Source organism: Hippocampus bargibanti, linkage group LG10 (genome assembly GCF_051943395.1).
Source record: "Hippocampus bargibanti isolate YZ-2025 linkage group LG10, ASM5194339v1, whole genome shotgun sequence".
Lineage (NCBI taxonomy): Eukaryota > Metazoa > Chordata > Actinopteri > Syngnathiformes > Syngnathidae > Hippocampus > Hippocampus bargibanti.
The window spans coordinates 18,054,230-18,075,406 of record NC_142743.1 but is presented as its reverse complement, the minus strand read 5'-3'; the positions used below and the strand labels follow the sequence as shown (position 1 = coordinate 18,075,406).

At 39.4% G+C, this 21,177-nt stretch overlaps 1 protein-coding gene across 3 annotated transcripts in view; it reads left to right on the top strand.

Annotated features, from left to right (window-relative positions):
- Positions 1–21,177, top strand: part of mast1a (microtubule associated serine/threonine kinase 1a) — a 73,309-nt gene that overhangs the window by 14,617 nt on the left and 37,515 nt on the right. For 2 of the 3 annotated variants that reach the window (XM_089007130.1, XM_089007129.1), the window contains exons 3-5: positions 18,561–18,649; positions 19,924–19,999; positions 20,267–20,339. In XM_089007130.1, coding sequence (XP_088863256.1) covers positions 18,561–18,649; positions 19,924–19,999; positions 20,267–20,339 — 238 coding nt within the window. Of the gene's footprint in view, positions 1–5,918; positions 6,175–18,560; positions 18,650–19,923; positions 20,000–20,266; positions 20,340–21,177 lie in introns of those variants that run through there. The other variant, XM_089007131.1, reaches the window with a different exon arrangement.

Genomic DNA, 21,177 nt, shown 5'->3' with positions numbered 1-21,177 from the left:
ATCTAAAATACCCAAAACACGCAGGCTGAAAATTTTAGTCAAATGAAAAACACCAGTAAAAATGACTTAGTGTGCTGAAACTGCAAAAAAATGAAACCGGAAGTGGCCAGTTTCAGAAGGTCCTGCCCCCTTGTTCGCGGTGTCACCCCAAGACGTCTTGCATTTCTGGAGAATCAAAACAATGGCTTCAGATTCGGAGAATATGCTTTCTTGTTACACATCCAGTTATGAATATGATTCAAATAGTTCTGAAGAGGAAATTTAAGCATACATGTTTGCAATTGATTAAAGAATTTATTCCGTGCCATTTTGAGGCAATTGGGGGGGGGGGGGGGAATGTAACACCAAAAAAGAGGCAGAAAATGGCGACAAAGCTCCGTGTAAGGAATTAATCAGCCCGTTTCCACAGGCTGATTAATTCCTTACACGGAGCTTTGTTGCCATCTTCTGCCTCTTTTTAGTGCTACACGAAGTTTTCAGACCAAACAAAGTACACCAAAATGCATTGACATGATGGAAGGACTGGTACAAGGTGTCCTTTTTTCGGTCAGGGGCGTTCCTTCAGTGACGTAGGGTGAGGATTCGTCACTCAAAAACAAGACTTCCGGAATATTCAGCGTGAGTCTTAAAACGTAAAATATAGCTATATGCGGTGGAATCTTTGTAAAATACACTCAGTAGAAGTCATTTGAAGCGATTTTCCAAATTATGTACACAACTTGTCCGGAGACGTCGGTTGTCCTTTAAACATTGTTTGTATCATAAAAAAAGGGGTTTAAATGCACATAATTTCCAACAGGTAAGTGAATTCAAAATTCAACAAACTAGGAATCGGAGCTGCGTAAACAGACTTTAAACTTTAGAAATTTCAATTGTCATTTTCTCAAACCCTATGCCTTTGTCTCTGTCTATGGTTCTGAAACCCAACGTGAAGCAGTCACGCTTCCTTCTACTTCTTATGTGGAAGAAAGATCTGAATTCCCTGCTGCTAGATTGCAGCCCTAAAAAAAATTACCAAATTGACTGCATGTCTTTTGTCTGCTACAGAAAAGCTGACTTGGAAAAACAAAGACAAATATGGTGGCAAGGAGGTGGGGGAATGTGGGGGATGATTCCCCTGAATATGCTTATCATTTGGGGTGTGAGAATCAATTAAATCTTTTCTGAAAATGTTGTAGCCCACAGCCATGAATACATTTTATTACCGCTCCCTTGCTATCCGTCTGCTTATCATATAAACTGTCGTGTGAGTGTGTGTGCGTGTCTGCGTGTGTGTGTGTGTGTGTGTGTGTGTGTGTGTGTGTGTGTCTGTGTGTGTGTGTGTGTGTGTGTGTGTGTGTGTGTGTGTGTGTGTGTGTGTGTGTGTGTGTGTGTGTGTGTGTGTGTGTGTGTGTGTGTGTGTGTGTGTATCTTTTATTTGTCTTAGTATTCTGCGTAGTATACCTTGAGGGCAGAGGTGGTGTCTGGCAACAAGAGAGTCTGCCGATGCAGACACTGCATCTCGATGCATGAGTAATTATGACCCCACTTCACTTTCACTGCCTGATTATTGCGCGTCTGTGTGTGTGTGTGTGCTTGGCCCGCTGTCTTTTGCCCGTGGCCTTTGACTTCCAGCATATGTCGCAGCGGGAGAATCGGAAGATGGGGGGGGGGGGGGGATCCCACTTGGGTCATCTGATGGGTGGTCACTTTATTTGAGGGTGAGCCACATATATGCAATGATTGAGCTATATCAGTGGCGGGCCGTGCATGTCACTACTAGGCCTTCAGTAGTGCTGTGTATGAATCATTCCACAGCTGTGAGACTGGTGTGATTTACTACACATCCACTAGAGCACAGGTGTCAAAGTCAAGGCCCGCGGGCCAAATCCGGCCCGCCACATCATTTTTTTTCGGCCCGCGAAAGCAAATCCAACTTGTTGCATTCCATGATGATTGCTGAAATCTGAGCCAAAATTTCATATTTTTGGATGTCAACCACAATAAAAGTCATTATTCTTGACTTCAGATTTGATAACTAGTTATTCATTCATTTGTTGTGTGCTCTATATGTAATATTTGAAGGGATTTAAACATTCTAATGGGTTCCCCAAATTCATAACGGCCCTCGAGAGGAAACCATAACTACAATGTGGCCCGCGGCAAAAAATGACTTTGACACCCCTGCACTAGAGGGTGCCGTTAGCCAGGAAATAACTTCATTAAAGGGTTTGAATTTTTACTATGAACGTGTGGATTCATGATAACCTCATAAAATTGCAATATTATTAGATATTTGTGCTAGCTTCGGAGCTGTCCAACCTTTCTTAATGATGTCCATCTATTCTTGAAAAGTCCGTCTTGAAAATGGCTTAAATGTTATACAAATGCTTCCCGTCTTACATACATTCGAATTACAAACAGCGGTACATACAAACATTTTTGCAGGGATGTCAAAAAATGAGATGCTTTAAGTTAGATTTTGTATTGCGCGCCTTTTTCCAAGTAGTGCTTCTTTCCGCCACGAATACCGACGTGAGGTGCTGTGAGAGCTCTCTCTTTCTATCATACAACATTGCGTTCATAGAAATAGTATCGTAATAAGCAGTACTATCGATATAACCCATATCGATATAACGAGACTTTACTGTATTAAAAAAGATCATAGACAAAATATAATTCACATGAGTCAGATATTTTTAGGCCAGCAGAGAACAGCCCACCACTGAGCTATACATAAAAAAAAATGTATCCACCACTCTCTATGACCACCCCTTCCTAGATCTTCTTCCACCATGTATATTTCATCCATTCCTACTCCTACGTTTGAGACGACATCCATTATTCAATTAGGCCACTCGTCACCACTGTGCAACTGTCGACCCGCGTCAACTTTAACGTTTTTCTGGGTTGGTTTAAGCTCGGGAGTTGTGAGGCAGCGCCGCGTGTGTTTGTGTGCATCTGTGTGTGTCACACAAAATGATGCTTCACTTAGTGACACACTGCTGAAGTGCTCCTGTGATATGTATGACAGACGATAGCAGAGCTCATCCAAGCTGACATTTTACTGAAGGAGGGGGGGTGAATTGGGGCAGAAGCTTACTTTAAACAGCTAGTAAGGTAAAAAAAATACTTGAATCATCTTTATCGATAAGTTTGTTTTGTGGTTGTGTCTGCTTTTGCTCTCAGGATCTGGGATGTCGGATTTACTGACATTGCAGTCAACAGTGATGACAGTACCCTGCATTTTTTTAAGGTGCAAAGATTTCGACAGATACTGCCGACAAGCAAAATTGTAATGTCAATTCTAGCGTTCAGACAGTATTAAAGGTGTCCTAGCTGGGAGACTATGATTATAGACTCGGTAAACGTGACAGATGGTTTTTTTAATTCCAAGCCACTGAGCTATCAATATGTTATTGAGGCTCTTGTTTTAAGTTCTTTGGACGCCGGTGTATGTCACTTCAGAGAAACACTGTGATGGTCTTATCGCTAAAAATAGTTCACGTCCTAGCAACATTATATTTGAAATTTGAATGTCCTGATTTGACTCATTCACTGCCATTCCCGAATTTAATCGGGAATTGAATACATGACGTGGAGCACCATTCCCAAATGTGTTCGGGTTTTGTCTTTTCATGCTTGGGTGTCGATAAAACGCTGGCAATGGCCTCTGGCAATGTTTTTTTCTTTTCCACAAGGGGCAGCATTTCCGCTTTTTCCATGTTAACGCTTTATTTATTTATTTAGCACATTTATCAAACATAAAATAAGGTCTATTTTGTGTAGTTTAAAGGCTTATATCACAGGTGTCAAAGTCAAGGCCCGCGGGCCAAATCCGGCCCGCCACATCATTTTTTTCGGCCCGCGAAAGCATATCAAACATGTTAAATTCCATGATGATTGCTAAAATCTGAGCCAAAATTTCATATTTTTGGATGTCAACCACAATAAAAGTCATTATTCTTGACTTCAGATTTGAAAATGAGTTATTCATTAATTTGCTGTGTGCTCTATATGTAGTATTTGATGGGATTTAAACATTCTAATGGGTTCCCCAAATTCATAACGGCCCTCGAGAGGAAACCATAACTACAATGTGGCCCGCGGCAAAAAATGACTTTGACACCCCTGGCTTATATAGTAGAAAATGATGTTTTATGGGGACCTGGAAACGGATTCTTCTTATTTTTAATGGTTTCTTATGGGAAATAAATGCTTAGCAGACGAACTTTTCGCCTTGCACACACTTTCTGGGAACCAATTAAGTTCGTAAGATAAGGTATCGCTGTATTGGGTTGAGTGAATGCTGGCGCGTGTGGCTGCCGCTGCTCACCTGCAGGAAAAAGATCCTGTGACTGTAGTGTCCTTGAGAGTTTTGAAAAGGAGCTTATAAATCAAATTATTATTATGTATTATTATTATATAAACCAATATATAATATACAATTTTACTCATTTCAAGCTCATAAAACTCCAAGTTCATATAATTTAGGAATTAACTCGTTTTTTTCTGATGAAAGAAGAGAGTCTAAGATTTTTTTACGCTGCATTGACTCTTTATGTAGTCCTGAAACTCAATATTCTGTGGGTCCTGGAATTTGAGTGACAATGACAAAAACCCTGGCACTGGAGTGGACACATTTTTGCACCACACGTGGCAGTGAATGAGTTCATTATGTTAGTATTGTCTTTGTTTAAAATGAAAGGATACTATTACACAGTGATAATTTTTCATTGTGGCAAAATGCAGCTCGTGTATTTTGTTTTCTACTTCTTTCTTTCCTTTTCTGTTCCTTTCATAACTTTGCTGCTGTGAAATGTAGATTTCTCCACTACGAGACTAATAAAGGCTAATCGATGAAAATGTTTCTTCAGCCGTCATCTGTACTTCTTTGAAGGTGTCGGACGTTTCGCTTCTTATCCAAGAAACTTCGTCAGCAAACTAAAGTCTTACTGGTAGTTTAGGCCCTATATATATACAGTAAAGTCTCGTTATATCGATATTCAAGGGAGTCCGAAAAAATATCGATATAACCGGGACTATCGATATATCCGACCCTGTTTGCATGTAATTTTCTCCGTGCGTGCATAGAAATAGTATCGATATAACCGGGACTATCGATATATCCGATATCCATATAACGAGACTTTACTGTAATTTAATTTAAAGCAGATTCTTTACCTACAGACAGTGTAAGTAAACTATATATACATCCCAGTTTGCTGACGAAGTTTCTTGGATTAGGAGCGAAACGTCCGACACCTTCAAAGAAGTACAGATGACGGCTGAAGAAACCTTTTCATCGATGGACCACTCCTGCACGATTGAGCGTTTTCACAGACTAAATAAAGGCTAATCCAACCCAACCCAATGCTGCATACTGATACGTGCAGTCAAGGCCAATCCTGTTGTCGAAGAAATGTCTTCAAATGAAATATGAAATGCGTAGGATTGATTCATCTTCAAAAAAGTATGACCATAACCATATTGTCATCATGCTGGACATCAGGTTAATTCAGCGTTTTAGCTTCAGAATTCATTTTGAATGAAACATGTTTACAAATTCACTGCCAACGAGTGTTTAAAAAAAGTGACACCCTGCTTTCCTTGTGCCAGCAAGTCAAAACGTACACAATAACACATGCGCCCCACAGCACCCCCTCCAATGAACCCACTCGGCTCCCCACAGCCCCCCGCCCACCCCACACTGTCTGTCCTCAAATTAATCTCCGCTCGGCTGCTCCGTCATTTCTCCGCCGCCTCCTTCTCTTCCCTCTCACAGTCTCCCATCTTGTTCTTCCATGTTTTTCGATCGTGTTGGTGCCCCCCTCCCTTACCTCTTTCCCTCCGTCTGTCGATCTGCCGCCCCCCCGCCCCCCAACCATCCCCTTCCCTTTCACCCACCCCTCCTTGCTCCATCTCTTCCCGGCTTGGTGCACACAATCCAGGCGATGCAGCCCTCGTGCACTTCACTCTTGTCTCTTTCCTGCCTCACAACTCTGAATCTATCTCGCTGTCTTGTGATGTGTGTGTGTGTTAAACTGACGCGGGCTGTAGCAGTTCCCTCTTGACTGCCAGTGTGCGTGTGTGTGTATCCGCGCACGCGTGTGTGTAACTGGAGGCTCTGCTGCGCTCATGTTCACCTGCCAACACAGCCTCTGCTACTAGCGACATGTTTCGACGCACAAAAAGGTAACGTGTCGCTTTTGTGTATTGCTCTTGTTAGCATTTAGCTTGCTGTGTGAACTCTCTGTATGTGTGTGCGCGCGTGCGTGTATGTGTGTTTTATATTTTGATGATATTTCCATTGTCCCTGCCAGCTATCTTGCTGTCTCACAGTTGTCTCCATTTACTGCAGCTCGGGCGATATCGTGTGTGTGTGTGTGTGTGTGTGTGTGGGGGGGGGGGGGTTGTTAAAAATAACCTAGAGATACGGACATCACTTCAGTCACGTCATGACCTAGCTTGTGTATGCGTATGTTTGTCGATTCTTGCTTGTTTTAGTCAACAAGCTTGTTTTAGTCTTGCTTGTTGAGTCAACAAGTTATCATATTCAAATCAAGATCACAATGGAGTAGAATGTAGTCAAATCGCAAAGGCTTTAATTTGTGTGTGTGTGTGCGCGTGCGTGTGTGTGTGTGTGGGGGGGGGGGGGCTGTTGGGGGTGATTTCGGTTGTCCAGTGGCTAGTCCACATGTTCACTTATTGTTTCATGAAACATGATACATTGAAGTGCTCCAGTGACATAGCTGTTTAAATGATTGTAATCTGAATTATGACTGACTAATTTGTGTTTACGCCACACTTGGCTGGTAGAATTTCATCAGTACAACAAGTTGTCGCAATTAAGTTTTGGATTGGATTGGATTGGATTTTCCTTTATTAGTCTCGCAGTGGAGAAATTTACATTTCACAGCAGCAAAGTTGTGAAAGAAATGAAAATTTTAAGACTGCAATTGAAAATACATTTTTTAAGCAACCACTCAAATGGAATAACATGATTTTCTTATTAACTCATTCACGTGTACACTCCAGTGCCAGGGTTTTTGTCATTGTCACTCAAATTCCAGGACCCAAAGAATGTTGAGTTTTAGGACTACATCAACATTCAGTACAGCGTGAGAAACCTTAGACTCTCTTCTTTCATTAGAATAAAAAAATAATTCCTAATTTATATGGGTCTGGAGTTATATGAGATTGAAATGAGGGCAGCTGTCCAAAATACAATGCAATACATACATATTGGTTTATATAGCGCTTTAACAACTGCTGAAGCTGTAACAAAGCGCTAACATGGAAAAAAAGGGAAATGCTGCCTCTTGTTGAAAAGAAAAAAAAAACATTGCCAGAGGCCATGGCCAGTGCTTTATCGGCACCCAAGCATGGAAAAAACAAAACCCGAACAAATTCGGGAATGGCGCTCTACGTCATATTTTCAATTCCCAAATAAATCCATGAATGGCAGTGAATGAGTTCATTTATGGAACAGTTGCTCCTTTTATTAGCATCGGCCAATCATATAAAACCAAAATATTTTAGACAAAAAAATCTGATCATGCATTGTCATATGCGTTCAATTGTATTTCGAAATATCTTTATGTGCAAAATTTATCAACAGCAATCTGAAAAATAACGAAGTAAGTGTTGAAGAAGGTCAACATTGGCAGACAAGCCTGGCAGTGGGCTGTGGTTTAGTTTCAAGGTCAAAGGTCATATTTTCTTGATGGGAACACAGATCGAGAATGAGGCCTGACACAAATGGGAGAACAATATATTTTTGTCTTGGTTATTTTTAATGTTCTTCATGAGTCTTCAAATGTGTGCTTGCTGCGTCCATGTGTTTGCACTTGCATTATGAAGTAAAGACATTATTGGCAGTGTCCAGGGAATGCTTGTGTAAGTTCAGTGCTGAGAGTGCTGTCTGCCTGGCACCAATCCTGGCATTTTCCTTTCCCCCGACACCCACACTATTTTCTTCCCCACTTCTCACCGTGTCTCTACTGTTGAGAGTTTCAGACTTTCAGTTCTGTCCCCCTCAAGTCCGCCATCTGTCACCTATCTTTCTATTTCCTGGCCTCTCCAATAGATGATGTGTCTGCGAGAGAGGACCTCCTCTGTGTGGTTGCTGTGCTATGTATGGTAAACATCTCAAAGGGGAGGGCGGGGGGGGGGGGGGGGGGTTATTCTGGATGACAAATCAACCAGCGTATTTGGAATGCCAGCGCAATCTAATTTTATTTATTTGTTTGTTTATTTATTTGACATTTTTATTTAATTAATTTATTTGTGACTATATTCACCAATTATGTGTTTATTTAGTTGTGCATTTATTTAGTTATGTATGTATTTATTTAGATATTTATTTATATATCATTGTATTCAGTCATTTATTTATTACTGTATTCACCAAATGTATGTATTTATTTATTGGTTTGTTTATGTATTTATTAGTATATTCACCTATTTTCATGTATTTATTTATGACCTATATTCACCAATTTTAGACATCTATCTATATTTATCTTTGTATATACAGTATTTATTTACATATTTATTTAGATATTTATTCATATATAATTTTCTTTCTGTATTATTATATTTCCAATTGTTTTTATTTATTTTTTTTATGTATTTTTCATTTTTTAAATCAATTTATGTATTACTATATTCACCAATTATATGTATGTATTTATTTATGTGTATTGATGTATATATTTATTTAGATAATTATTTATATATATTTATATATATTATTTATTATATATTTATTATATTGTATGTCAATGGGTTTCCATTTGTTGTGTAAAAGAATAATTTTCCTTTTCTGGGAAACACATCATGAAGAAGAAAAAAGAAAGGTAATGGAAAGATGGGCGACAGATGGTGGACTTCAGGGACAGAATTATGAAGCAACAACAATGGAAGCGGAGGGAGACGATTAAAGTAGAAGTGGGGTGGGGGGAATAATGAGACACATTAAGGTAGCGGGAAAAGAAGCAACATAGACCTCTGCACATCTCACGTTGCTAAATAAAGGTTTTTACTTAGCATATTCGATTAGACATATATCGTACTAGCTGAGAATAAAGGAAGAAAAGATGAAATTATCAGTTCAGTTACTGCAAATCATTATGCGTGTGTGTGCAATCAATTCTAGGCTGAATTCATGGCTTCCAAGACGTTCCAGAGCGAGATCAAATTGCCTTGTCCGCCTGCTTGAAAGGGGATTAACGCAGCCAATAGGGTTCACTGGCAGGCCATTGCAAATGTCTGCAAAAAAAAATCTTAATTCATTTTATGCCTTCTTGGATATTTCAGTTCAGGCTAACTTTGCCATCCCTAAAGAGCGCCTGCATTTTTTTTTTTGCATTTCTGTCTGAATTTTGGGGGGGTCTTGGAACGGATTAGTGCATTCTACATCAAGACCAAGACATTTTTTATGGTTATTACAGTGGATAGCTGATCATGATATCAGGTTAGGAGTTGTCATTATTGGTGCACGAAAGGGTTGAAAGTGAGAATCAATATAGGTTTAACAATTTGATCACTATCAGAAATGCGATTGGTTAGCCTTGGTGGAGGAGTGTGTTGATGTATTGGATCAAGTGTGTGTAACTCATTTTTTGCCCTGGGCCACGTTGTAGTTATGGTTTCCTCTCAGGGGCCGTTATGAATTTTGGGAAGCCATTATAATATTAAATCTCCTCCATGTATTACATATAAAGCGCACGAAAAGATGCAAGAAAAATAAATGAATAAATAGTTTTCGAATGTTAAGTTAAAAATAATGACTGTTATTGTGGTTTACATGGGACAATGTGAAATTTTGGTTCGGATTTTAGTAAGCCTCATGGAATATCACAACTTTGATTTGCATTCGCGGGCCAAATAAAATGATGTTGTGGGCCAGATTTGGCCCTCGGGCCTTGACTTTGAAACCCAAGATCTTTATGGAAAATACTGAAAAATAAACATTTCATAAATTATAGGCTCTATAAAGATATGTACAACTAGAGAGAATATAACAAATGACAAAAATGTTTGTATGTACCGTTGTTCGGAATTCGAATGTAAGTAGGGGAGCGTCTGTACTTGTACTTGGATTTTTAATATTTTTAATCTGCAGAATGTCCCCAAACATGCGTATGTACATCTCTACATTTTGTCGTACATAATGCAGACGTCCTATGTCATCATTCTCATTCGAATGCAAATTACACTAGTAAAGTGTACAGTATAACGCACGGCTGCTCTCTTAAATAAAGCAGCTGCATCGAGGTAACCAAGTACAGTACATGGAAAATTCTTTCGAGTCCTGTTGTTTGTATCATGACAGCACCATCTGTTGATGGCTGGTGTTCGAGTTGACCCATACCACATCACACACGGTGTTTCTCTTTTGATAGTTTCTCACACACAGAAACACGCAATGCAAATGCTCCTGTCAGCCGGTACACTTAATTTTCCCTTGATGTGGGATTTGGGCAACCTGCTATTTTTCACTTTCTATTTTTCACTTTCTGTGTTTGATTATTGGATGTCAGTATTTTTTTATTGCCTGCTATAAGTAAACTGGTATTCTCTTCCGAATAATATACAATATTATAGTAGTAGTAGTACTAGCAGTAGTCATAGTAATATCTAGCTATCTATCTATTAGCCATCTAGCTATCTAGCTATTGGCTATCTATTAGCTAGCTCGCTAGCTAACTTTCTATCTATTTGAATTACTTCTGTAGTGAACGCTGGCGCCTGTGGCTGTTACTATTACTAGTAGTAGTCATAGTAGTCATAGTAGTAATAGTAATAGCTAGCTATTAGCTAGCTGGCTAGCTAACTTTCTATCTATTTGAATTACTTCTGTAGTGAACGCTGGCGCCTGTGGCTGTTATTATTACTAGTAGTAGTCGTAGTAGTCATAGTAGTAATAGTAATAGCTAGGTATTAGCTAGCTGGCTAGCTAGCTTTCAATCTATTTGAGTTACTTCCTGGTTGAGTGAACGCTGGTGGGTGTGGCTGCCACTGCTCACCTGCAGAAAAACTGTGAGAGTTTTGAAAGGCGCTTATAAATGAAATGTATTATTATTATTATTATTATTATTATTACTAATAATTGGTTACCAGAAAGTGTGTGTAAGGTTCAAAGTTCGTCTGCCAAGCATTTATTTCCCATAAGAAACCCTTAAAAATGAGAATAATCCGTTCCCTGGTCCCCATAAAACATAATTTTCTACTAAATAAGCCTAATAACTACACAAAATAGACCTGATTTTATGTATAATAAATGTGCTATTGTTTTGTAATTAAAGAAATAAACTGTACTGTATAATAAAGTCAATGTATTTACTTTTGTGATGGTCGGTGATGTAGTCGCCTCTTGATGGTATCCGAGCGAAGTTGCTGTGCTTTCGCGGCAATAATACCCTCACTCACACTGTCCCCTACTAGCTGCTTTTCATTAATTCAAATCAACAGAAGTTTTTCAACCTCTTCTATTGCCTGAAACTGTTGCTTAGACAACACAGAAACACCCTTAGCCACACGTAGCAATGGTCGACTTAGCGTACTGGTACTGGGATGCCAAGTCACACAAACGCACACCTCGTTCGTGTTTCTCAATGATCTCCTTCTTCTGCTTGACCATAATTTTGTTTTGTGTCCTCTTCGGCTGAACACTAGCCTGTGGTGGGGTCTTTTTCGCTCCCATAGTAGCAAATTCATCCTTGATAACAAACCACGTATGCACTCACAGTATCACACTCATTGTATCGGTACTCACATCAAAAATTAGCATTTTTATATTTATAAAGGCCTCTTTTGTTTCGCTTGCTCTTTTTTGTAGTCAAATATTTTCTTCACCAAATACAGTGGATGAAGAGAAGATTTCATGAGGAAACTGTTGCAACAAATGTGGCTATTGCATATTATGTTTTAGTTTAGTCAAGAGTGCCTCTAAAGGTGTACCATTTCATGATTTTAATTTCCGCCCCACTTCCCAAATCTGTAACCATGCACTTAGGCAGTGAGAGAGAGAAAAGAGAAGTCACCTGACAGGAAATGCGTCTTGTGGATCGATGGCTGAACGGTCAGGAAGTGTGGAGTGTCCTCTCTGCCCTGTGACTCAGCAGACGATCAGTTTAGTGACGAGACTATTTCCATTTCCTCTTAGAGTCCAATATTAATCCACTTTCAATTTGTCCATTAATTCCAATCTGTGTTTTTAATCATTTTTTCATCATCATTTTTTTTAATTGACGATATTTTCACTTTTATTTCCTCCTTTGAAAGTGGATAAACATGACTCACGTGGGGAATGATGAATGTCCATTAGGGATTGTAGGGATTGCAAATTTAAAAAAAAAACATTTTACTTGAAAGGACAACCGACGCCTCGGACAAGTTGTGTCCATAATTTGTAAAATCACTTCAAATGACTTCTACTGAGCGTATTTTACAAAGATTCCACCGCATATAGCTATATTCTGCGTTTTAAGACTCGCGCTGAATATTCAGGAAGTCTTGTTTTTGAGTTGGTGACGATTCCTGACGTGACGTCACGTCAGTAACGCCCCTGACCGAGAAAGCGACACACAATGCATTTTGGGTACTTTATTTGGTCTGAAAACTTCGTGTTGATCCATGTTGATGCCGAAATTAGAAGGAAAACACATAAATAACGTGATGGTGAATCTTTAATTATAATACCATAGCATATTTATTATACATAAAATAAGGTATATTTTGTGTAGTTTTAAGGCTTCGAAAATTAGAAAGTAGAAAATTATGTTTTATGGGGACCCTGGAACGGATTATTCTCATTTTAATGGTTTCCTATGGGAAATTAATTTTTGAGATACACACTTTTCACCTTACACACTCTGTCTGGGAACCAATTAAGTTCGTAAGCCAAGGTATCACTGTAGTTTATTTTATTGCTGCTCAGTCATTCATAATTTTTGGATCTCAATGGGTGTAAATTAATTCAAGCACAGCTTCTTTTAGAATACAGTTCGCTATTTGAGGAAATTGCGAAATCATTTTGGGTCAGTTAATACAAGTGCGTTTTTTTTTTTTTTTTTTTTTTTTGTCCAGTTGCCATTTTACATTCACGGTCACGTCTGTAGAAGAAGCCAGTGGCCCCGCACCAGCTCAGTTCCTGCAGGGGGGATAATTGGTCGTCAAAGCTTCTGTGGAAATCATTACCACGGACTTAATCGTTGACCTTCCTTTACCTCACGTTTGCCATAGCATTAACCTGGCAGCACACAGTCATGGATTAGGGGCAGTGAGTCACAATTAAAGCCATCACACCACTGTGTTTGCTTGTGTCACCATTTTTGTTAACTCATTCACTGCCAGACAGGTGCAAAAATGTGTCCACTCCAGTGCCAGGGTTTTTGTCATTGTCACTTGAATTCCAGGATTTACAGAATATTGAGTTTTAGGACCATATAAACACTTAATACAGTGTAAGAAACATTAGACTCTCTTCTTTCATCGGAAAAAAAAGTTAGAATTCCTAAATAATATGGATTTGGAGTTATAAGAGCTTGAAATGAGGGTGACTGTCCAAAATATAAAGCAATACATACGTATTGGTTTATTGGGGGCTTTAACCACATGGAAAAAAAGGAAATGCTGCCCCCTTTGCGGGAAAAAAAAACATTACCAGTGTCACCTTTTGGTTGGAGACCAACGGGTGGCACTGTCGGCCCTGCCTGCAGCTGCAGAGGTGTTGGTCGATGTAATGGCACTGTCATGTTTGTTTCATCTTGTCATGTTTTTACCCACGGTTTTGTTTGATACTTTGGACTTTTCTGTTCCGATGACTTTGATGTTTTAGATTTTGTTCCCGCTGACTTTATTTTAATACAATTTGTCAAATACACACTGCTCCTCCCTCCTACCTGCTTTTTTAAGGGTCCACCACCATCACCACGTCGCAAATCGTGAGAACCAGTGGCCATGGCCAGCGCTTTATTGGCACCCAAGCATGAAAAAACAAAAACCGAACAAATTCGGGAATGGCGCTTTACATCATATTTTCAATTCCAGAATAAATTTGTGAATGGGTTAAATTGCTTAATGTATTATTATTATTATTATTATTATTATTATTATTATTATTATTATTATTATTATTTATTATTATTATTAACATCCATACCAGTACCATAACGCTGTCTCCGCCATATTTGACACATGTGTTATACGTTGGATCGTGAGCCGTTCCATTCTGTGCCTTTTCTGTTGCTATTAGTCAAACTCAAGTAGATGTTTTTAAAATATAATTTTATAGCTTGAGTCAGGAACAGTTTTTCGAGTCAAGACATTGTGTAATGCGGACTTAGTGGCAACCCACAACTGTCACACGTAATGGCGGCATGCGTTGTTGGCCACAATCAATCGCACTCCATCTCCCTGACAGCACCAGTGGCCGCAGCACTAGTCTTCTGTCACACAAACACAACTGAGCCCACATGATGGATAGCACAATGGATTATGATAGATTATACAACTGGCAAACACATACAACAAACACACACAGACTTTGTTGTCCCAGCACACTCGCCAATGTTGCCATTGCGGGATGAGATCACATTTCGAAATTCAGCCTGGTGATTTCTATTTCTCATTGTGTGAAGACATAAGAGAGAATTTGCTCTCTCGGAGGGGTTCAAATATAAATGTGCTGCCACAGTTTCACGCTGCCGTCACCTCTTGTTCCTTCCCGAAGCATTGTTCCTCATTGTCAATTAATTACACATTCAGAAAATGTGTTGTTCGTGAACCTCATTTGATTTGAATGTGGTTGAATAACGTAAAGGTGGAATGTCTTTGATTGAAACACGCTGACTGTTTTCAAGTGTTACTTTAAAGGACAACCAATGTCACTTTTTTGTTTTTTAACTGACGTCAGAAAAACGTTTTGTAGCATCTAAAATACCCAAAACACGCAGTATGATATTTTTAGTGAAATGCAAAACACCAATAAAAATGACTTAAAGCGTTCAAAATCTGCAAAAAATTGAGCTGCGAATTGGGCATTTTCAGAAAGTCCCGCCCCCAGTTTGTGACGTCCCGCCAAGACGTCTAGCATTGCTAGTGAATCAAAACAATGGCTTCAGATTTGGAGAATATGCTTTCTTGTTACATATCCAGTTATGAATATGATTCAAATAGTTCTGAAGAGGAAAGCATACATGTTTGCAATCGATTAAAGAATTTATTTGTGCCATTTTGAGGCAACATTGGGGAGAAATCTCTCACCCAAAAAAGAGGCACAAAATGGCGACCTCCTGTGGCCACCTCTGTTTCCACAGGTTGATAAATTCCTTATATGGCGCTTGGACGCCCTCTTCTGGCCTTCTGGCGGCTTTTGGGTGCAACACGAGGTCCCCAGACCAAACAAGTACTGCAAAATACATTTACATGATGGAAGGACCGCTACAATGCGTCTTTTTTACGGTCAGGGGCGGTCCTTTAGTGACGTCACGTACGGACTCGTCACCAACTCAAAAACAAGACTTCCTGAATATTCAGCGCGAGCCTTAAAACGTAAAATATGGCTATATGCGGTGGAATCTTTTTAAAATACGCTCAGTAGAAGTCATTTGAAGCCATTTTACAAATTATGGACACAACTTGTCCGGAGACGTCGGTTGTCCTTTAAACGCACCCCCCTAGCGTTTTTATATACACATCCGTAAACATCCTATGTTACTCCATTTCAACTCATTTGTATATGTTAGTTTAGTCTATATATAGATGTATGTAGTTTATTTGATAACTTTGTAAGGTATACCATTATTAAACATCTTTATTTTCAGTCTAATATCATGTTTCACCCTTCTCGTAGCTGATAGGCCCGGATTAATGATGTCATCACTGCTGTATGTATAAAACCAGGTGAAGGGGGCGGAACTTTGCTGCAGTGAAATGTAAATTTCTCCATTGCAAGACTTAGAAAGGCTAATCCAATCCAATTATGGCATTATTTACTCGCGGTAAAGTTTGACAAAAATAAATCTTCACATGTGCACGTTGAAATGAGTCAAGGCTACTTGTTGATTCATGTGCGGGTTTGTCGTCGACAAGATGATTGATGAATCAGCAGTCGACACTACATGAGAGTCAAGCCTCACTGGACTGTGCTCCAGTGATTCAGCCTTTCAATGTCAGCAAATGTAAATGTGCATTTATGACATGTGAAGGTGAAGTATGGAGTGGAATGAAAAATAATGTGTTTGTATGGACAGCAAGAAAAAGGAAGTTGCTTCCTGTTTTTTGCCTTCCCCTCTCCTGCTCTCGAGCCACTGACGGCACTTCCAGCTCCCCATCCAGAGCTAATGTATTTCTCCTAAATATTTCAATATGCCGCTCCGCTCTTATCCAAGTCTCAACGCGTCCTCCCTCGGCCATAGCTACAGAGGCATACTGACACCGATAAAATCCCACTTTGGGTTTTTGATGTCTTGCTGTGCAACAGCAAACAAGCCTCAGAAAGATAAGGGAGAAGAACATGTGGGAGGGTTTCCAGACAGTGGGGTATAGATTACAAAGATACAGACTTTGCCTCTTGTTTTTGAGATATTTCAAGCAATGTGTGGTTTATTTTTTTCCACTCTCCAAACAACTCTGCAGCAGGCTGATGCAACATTCGTCACGTTTCAGTTGAGTCACTCAACAAATGAGACACGAAAGCCAGACATGACTCTTTCCCTGTTGCACGTGGTTATAGAGCCATTAAGCTTATCGAAGTAAACAAAAAATGCAGTCGGAACAAAAAAAAAGGTGATTTCCTTGAACATTTATTGTGCATTGCAATATAGCCCCAATAAAAGTAATGTCAGTACAGACAAATGTTGTCATAGTTTTATATGGCTCTTAACTCATTCACTGGCAGATAATGTGCAAAAATGTATCCACTCCAGTTGAATATTGACTTTTAGGACAACATAAACATTCAATACAGCGTCCCCCTTGTGCAAAATAAAAAAAAACTTTGCCAGAGGCCATGGCCAGCACTTTATCTCCCTCCCAGCCCTGCCCCCCTGCCCCTTCCCACTGCCACACTCACCGAACTCTAAGTACACGCTACATGCTGTGCTATCATCCTGAACTCTATTTTTTCTCTCGTTTTTTTTTCCTGCAAGACCTCACGTTAACCTTTTTTTTTTGTTTGTTTGTTTGTTTTTGCAATACTACATTACGTCACTTTACATCCGACACTACCTCACTTTACATACGACACTACCTCACTTTACATTCAGAAATTACATGTATTGTCTGTTGTCAATTGTCTGTCTTTTTTAGCCACATTATAAGTGCCTTGCACGCTGCGTCCGAGAGTACATTACTTTCATCTGTGCTCTATGTCATGCATATTAGCATATTTGACAATAAAGCTGACTTTGACTTATCGGCACCCAAGCATGAAAAAACAAAACCCAAACAAATTCTGGAATGTCACTCTACACCAGTGGTGTCAAAGTCATTCTTTGCCGCGGGCCACATTGTAGTTATGGTTTCCTCTCGAGGGCCGTTATGAATTTTGGGAAGCCATTAGAATGTTTAGTCCCCTCCACATATTACATATAGAGCGTACAACAAATTAATGAATAGCTAGTTTCCAAATCTGAAGTCAAGAATAATGACTGTTATTGTGGTTTATATCCAAAAATGTGAAATTTTGGTTAGGATTTTAGCTAGCATCATGGAATTTCACCAGTTTAATTTGCTTTTGCGGGCCAAAAAAAATGATGTAGCGGGCCGGATTTGGCCCCCGGGCCTTAACTTTGACACCTGTGCTCTACACCATATTTTCAATTCTAGAATACATTTATGGATGTATTTATATATTATATTATGTATTTATTTATCTATTTATTTATTTATTTATTTGTTTATTTATTTTGGTACATTTTAGTGTGCTTTTGATTAGCTTTCCGGATGATTTCAGGCCACTTCTCTCACTACACTAACAAGAACAAGCGCTCCCAAAAATTTACAGCAGGATTGGAATATTACACACATTAATCTTTCCTTAGACCACAGGTGTCAAAATCAAGGCCCGGGGGCCAAATCCGGCCCGTGACATCATTTTTTTCGGCCTGCGAAAGCAAGTCAAACTACTGAAATTGCATGATGCTTGCTAAAATCCAAACCAAAATTTCATATTTTTGGATGTAAATCACGATAAGTCATAATTCTTGACTTCAGATTTGAAAACTAGTTATTCATTAATTTGTTGTGCGCTCGATATGTAATATGTGGAGGGGATTCAACATTCTAATGGCTTCCCCAAATTCATAACGGCCCTTGAGAGGAAACCATAACTACAATGTGGCCCGCGGCAAAAAATGACTTTGACACCCCTGCCCCCTATCCTATTAATTATACGGTGTAAATTGCGGTAAAAGCGAATATCCTGTACCGTGGTTCATTTGTCAATCACGTCATGTAATATTTTCACATAAGGACGCGTGTAAGTGCGGCCTGCTCATGAAAATTGATGTGAACACAAACACAAGAGTCACACTAGTTTGTGTATTGATGCAGTTGTGACTGTGTTGCAGTTGCCGAACAAGTAACCGGAAAAGCCTCATCCTGACCAGTACATCACCGACCCTGCCCAGGCCTCACTCCCCACTGCCTGGACATATCGGTCAGTAAAAAAAAATGAATTCCCATAATGTTGATGTTTCATGCTATCAAAAAGAGTAGGCTTTTTCCATCGCCATGGCAACTCCAGTGATGCTATTTTCTTTGTAGCAACCTGTACCATATATTTTTTTTTTAATGGAGGCTAATGTTACTGAATATTTCAATCTCTTGCAGCCACAACTCGGCAGAAAAACCTACTTTTTATTTGCAATTCATCTTCTTTGGAATCGCAATCCGACTAACATGCAATTTGTAACGTTTTCATAAGCAGCAATGACAATTCTTATTTTCTTCATCAAGTTTATTCATTTGATCAGAATCAGAAAGCCTTTAATAGTCCCACAATGGGTAAATTTGCAATTTACAGGAGTAAAATTGAAAGAGGTGGGGGAGGGGGCAAAAGCTAAAAACAAAGTATTCTATGCACAAAAGAAAATGTCAGCAAACTGAAATGTACAACTGCACAAAAAATAAAAACTTTTCATAACAAGAAAAGTTTACTTTGTGTCAGAGATGTTTGTTCGGACACTGTGAACAAAGGCTCGAACATGGGAAGATTGTCTTTTACTGCTGGCAGGGGATGGAGCCATTCATGACCAATGCCCAACCTCTGCAGCCCTTAACCAAGCTATTTATTGAGAGTAAATGTAAATTTAAGTGATACATTAGTAAAATACAGTCTTCTTGACTTGAATACCACACCCCTGGACATCTCATGTTACAAGCACCAACATCCATGAACCAACAGAACATAGACTTATTAATGGGTTGTCTTTCCATGAACTGATATATTTGTAACCTGGCTAATGAGCTCTTCCTGTGTCCTAAAGTCCTAAATTAAGCCCAAGGCCAGATCTCGTACCTGAGGATGACCGTTTAACAGGCTGTGTCTGTTCACCTCAGATTGACCCCATATTTTCTGTGCTTCCATTGTGGGCCTCGTGTTTGGACAACTAAGCATACAACAGCATGAACATTAAATATGATAACTTTTATTCTGTCTATTCTCTATCACTTTGCTTCAAAATGTGTCCAAACATTTTCCCAGCTCACGTAATATTCATCATATATTCATAATGTTATTACCTTTCTTAACAAGCGGCAATATATTGCTGTTGAGGCTTTTCATAACTTGAATGTATCATATTTAGAGACAAGTAGAAATACCACTATATAAGGACTACGTCTCTTGAGAGTGTCAATCCAAACCTAACATTGATGCCTTTGGAAAGACACATACAGCTTTCGTTTTGGTGTTTTATTGTGTGTCAAAAGGAAGCAGCCCATTGGATAGCCCACGCAACTTCTCACCAAGTGGTCCCGCCCACTTCTCTTTTGCCTCTTCAAGAAGGTTAGCATTTTTGTTGTTGTTGTTTTATTTTGAAGTGCTAACGCTGTGAAATTGTTGATGTGATTAATTTTAAATGCACAGTGAAACGGGAGGCAATAATCCCGCATGAAAAAGGGTGACAGGCCCTTGTTTATCTATTGTGTGTCTGCATTCCTGCATGTGTGTGTCTACGTGTGTGTGTGTGTGCGCGCGCTACTTAACTGCTAACAAAAATCACTCGCCAACATATGTTGCTATTTGCCACTTCTTATTCTTTGTCTCCCTCAGGCCTGATGGTCGTCGATGGTCATTGGCTTCGCTTCCATCATCAGGATATGGCACCAATACACCCAGTTCAACGGTAAGTAACAACAAAGGTGTAACATACAACGATTCACCATTTCGTTATTTATGTGTTCACCTACTAATTTCGCCGTCAACACGGATCAACACGAAGTTTTCAGACCAAACAAAGTACCGCAAAATGCATTGAGGTGATGCAAGGTATGTCCTTTCTCAGTCAGGGGCGTTCCTTCAGTGACGTAGGGTGAGGATTCATCACTAACTCAAAAACAAGACTTCCGGAATATTCAGCGTGAGTCTTAAAACGTAAAATATAGCTCTATGCGGTGGAATCTTTGTAAAATACGCACAGTAGAAGTCATTTGAAGCGATTTTACAAATTATGGACATAACTTGTCCGAAGATGTCGGTTGTCCTTTAAATGAATTAGTTTCAATGTTGGGGTTGGAGGCTGGTCATGTTTGGCCAATGTGCCATAATTTGCTCAACCATGCCTTCGAGTGCCTCTTTCCTCTTGGCAAATTGTATTTTATTTCAGCATCTGTAAAACATAATTTGTGTCATATTCATGAATATTTATCTCCCTCTAAGGACATTTGCGTGCTTTATACATTTTCATGTGCGAAATCACTTGCCGTTACGCTGCTCATCTCATCGCGCTCTGAACTTGCCTGTTCCGCTTGTTTCTTTGCACTTTGAAAACATTTCACGCTCCACAAGCCTCTGGGCGTCACGTGTATACACACAAAAAAAAAAACAGAAGAGCATGAAAAAAATAACTCATAATTTGCCAAGAAATGATTGACCTGATTTGTCTGCGCGAGCGCACTCGGTCATCTTGGAAAAGAAAAAGAAGGGCAAAATCAAAATGGGGCTGAGATAATTGAAATGAATTG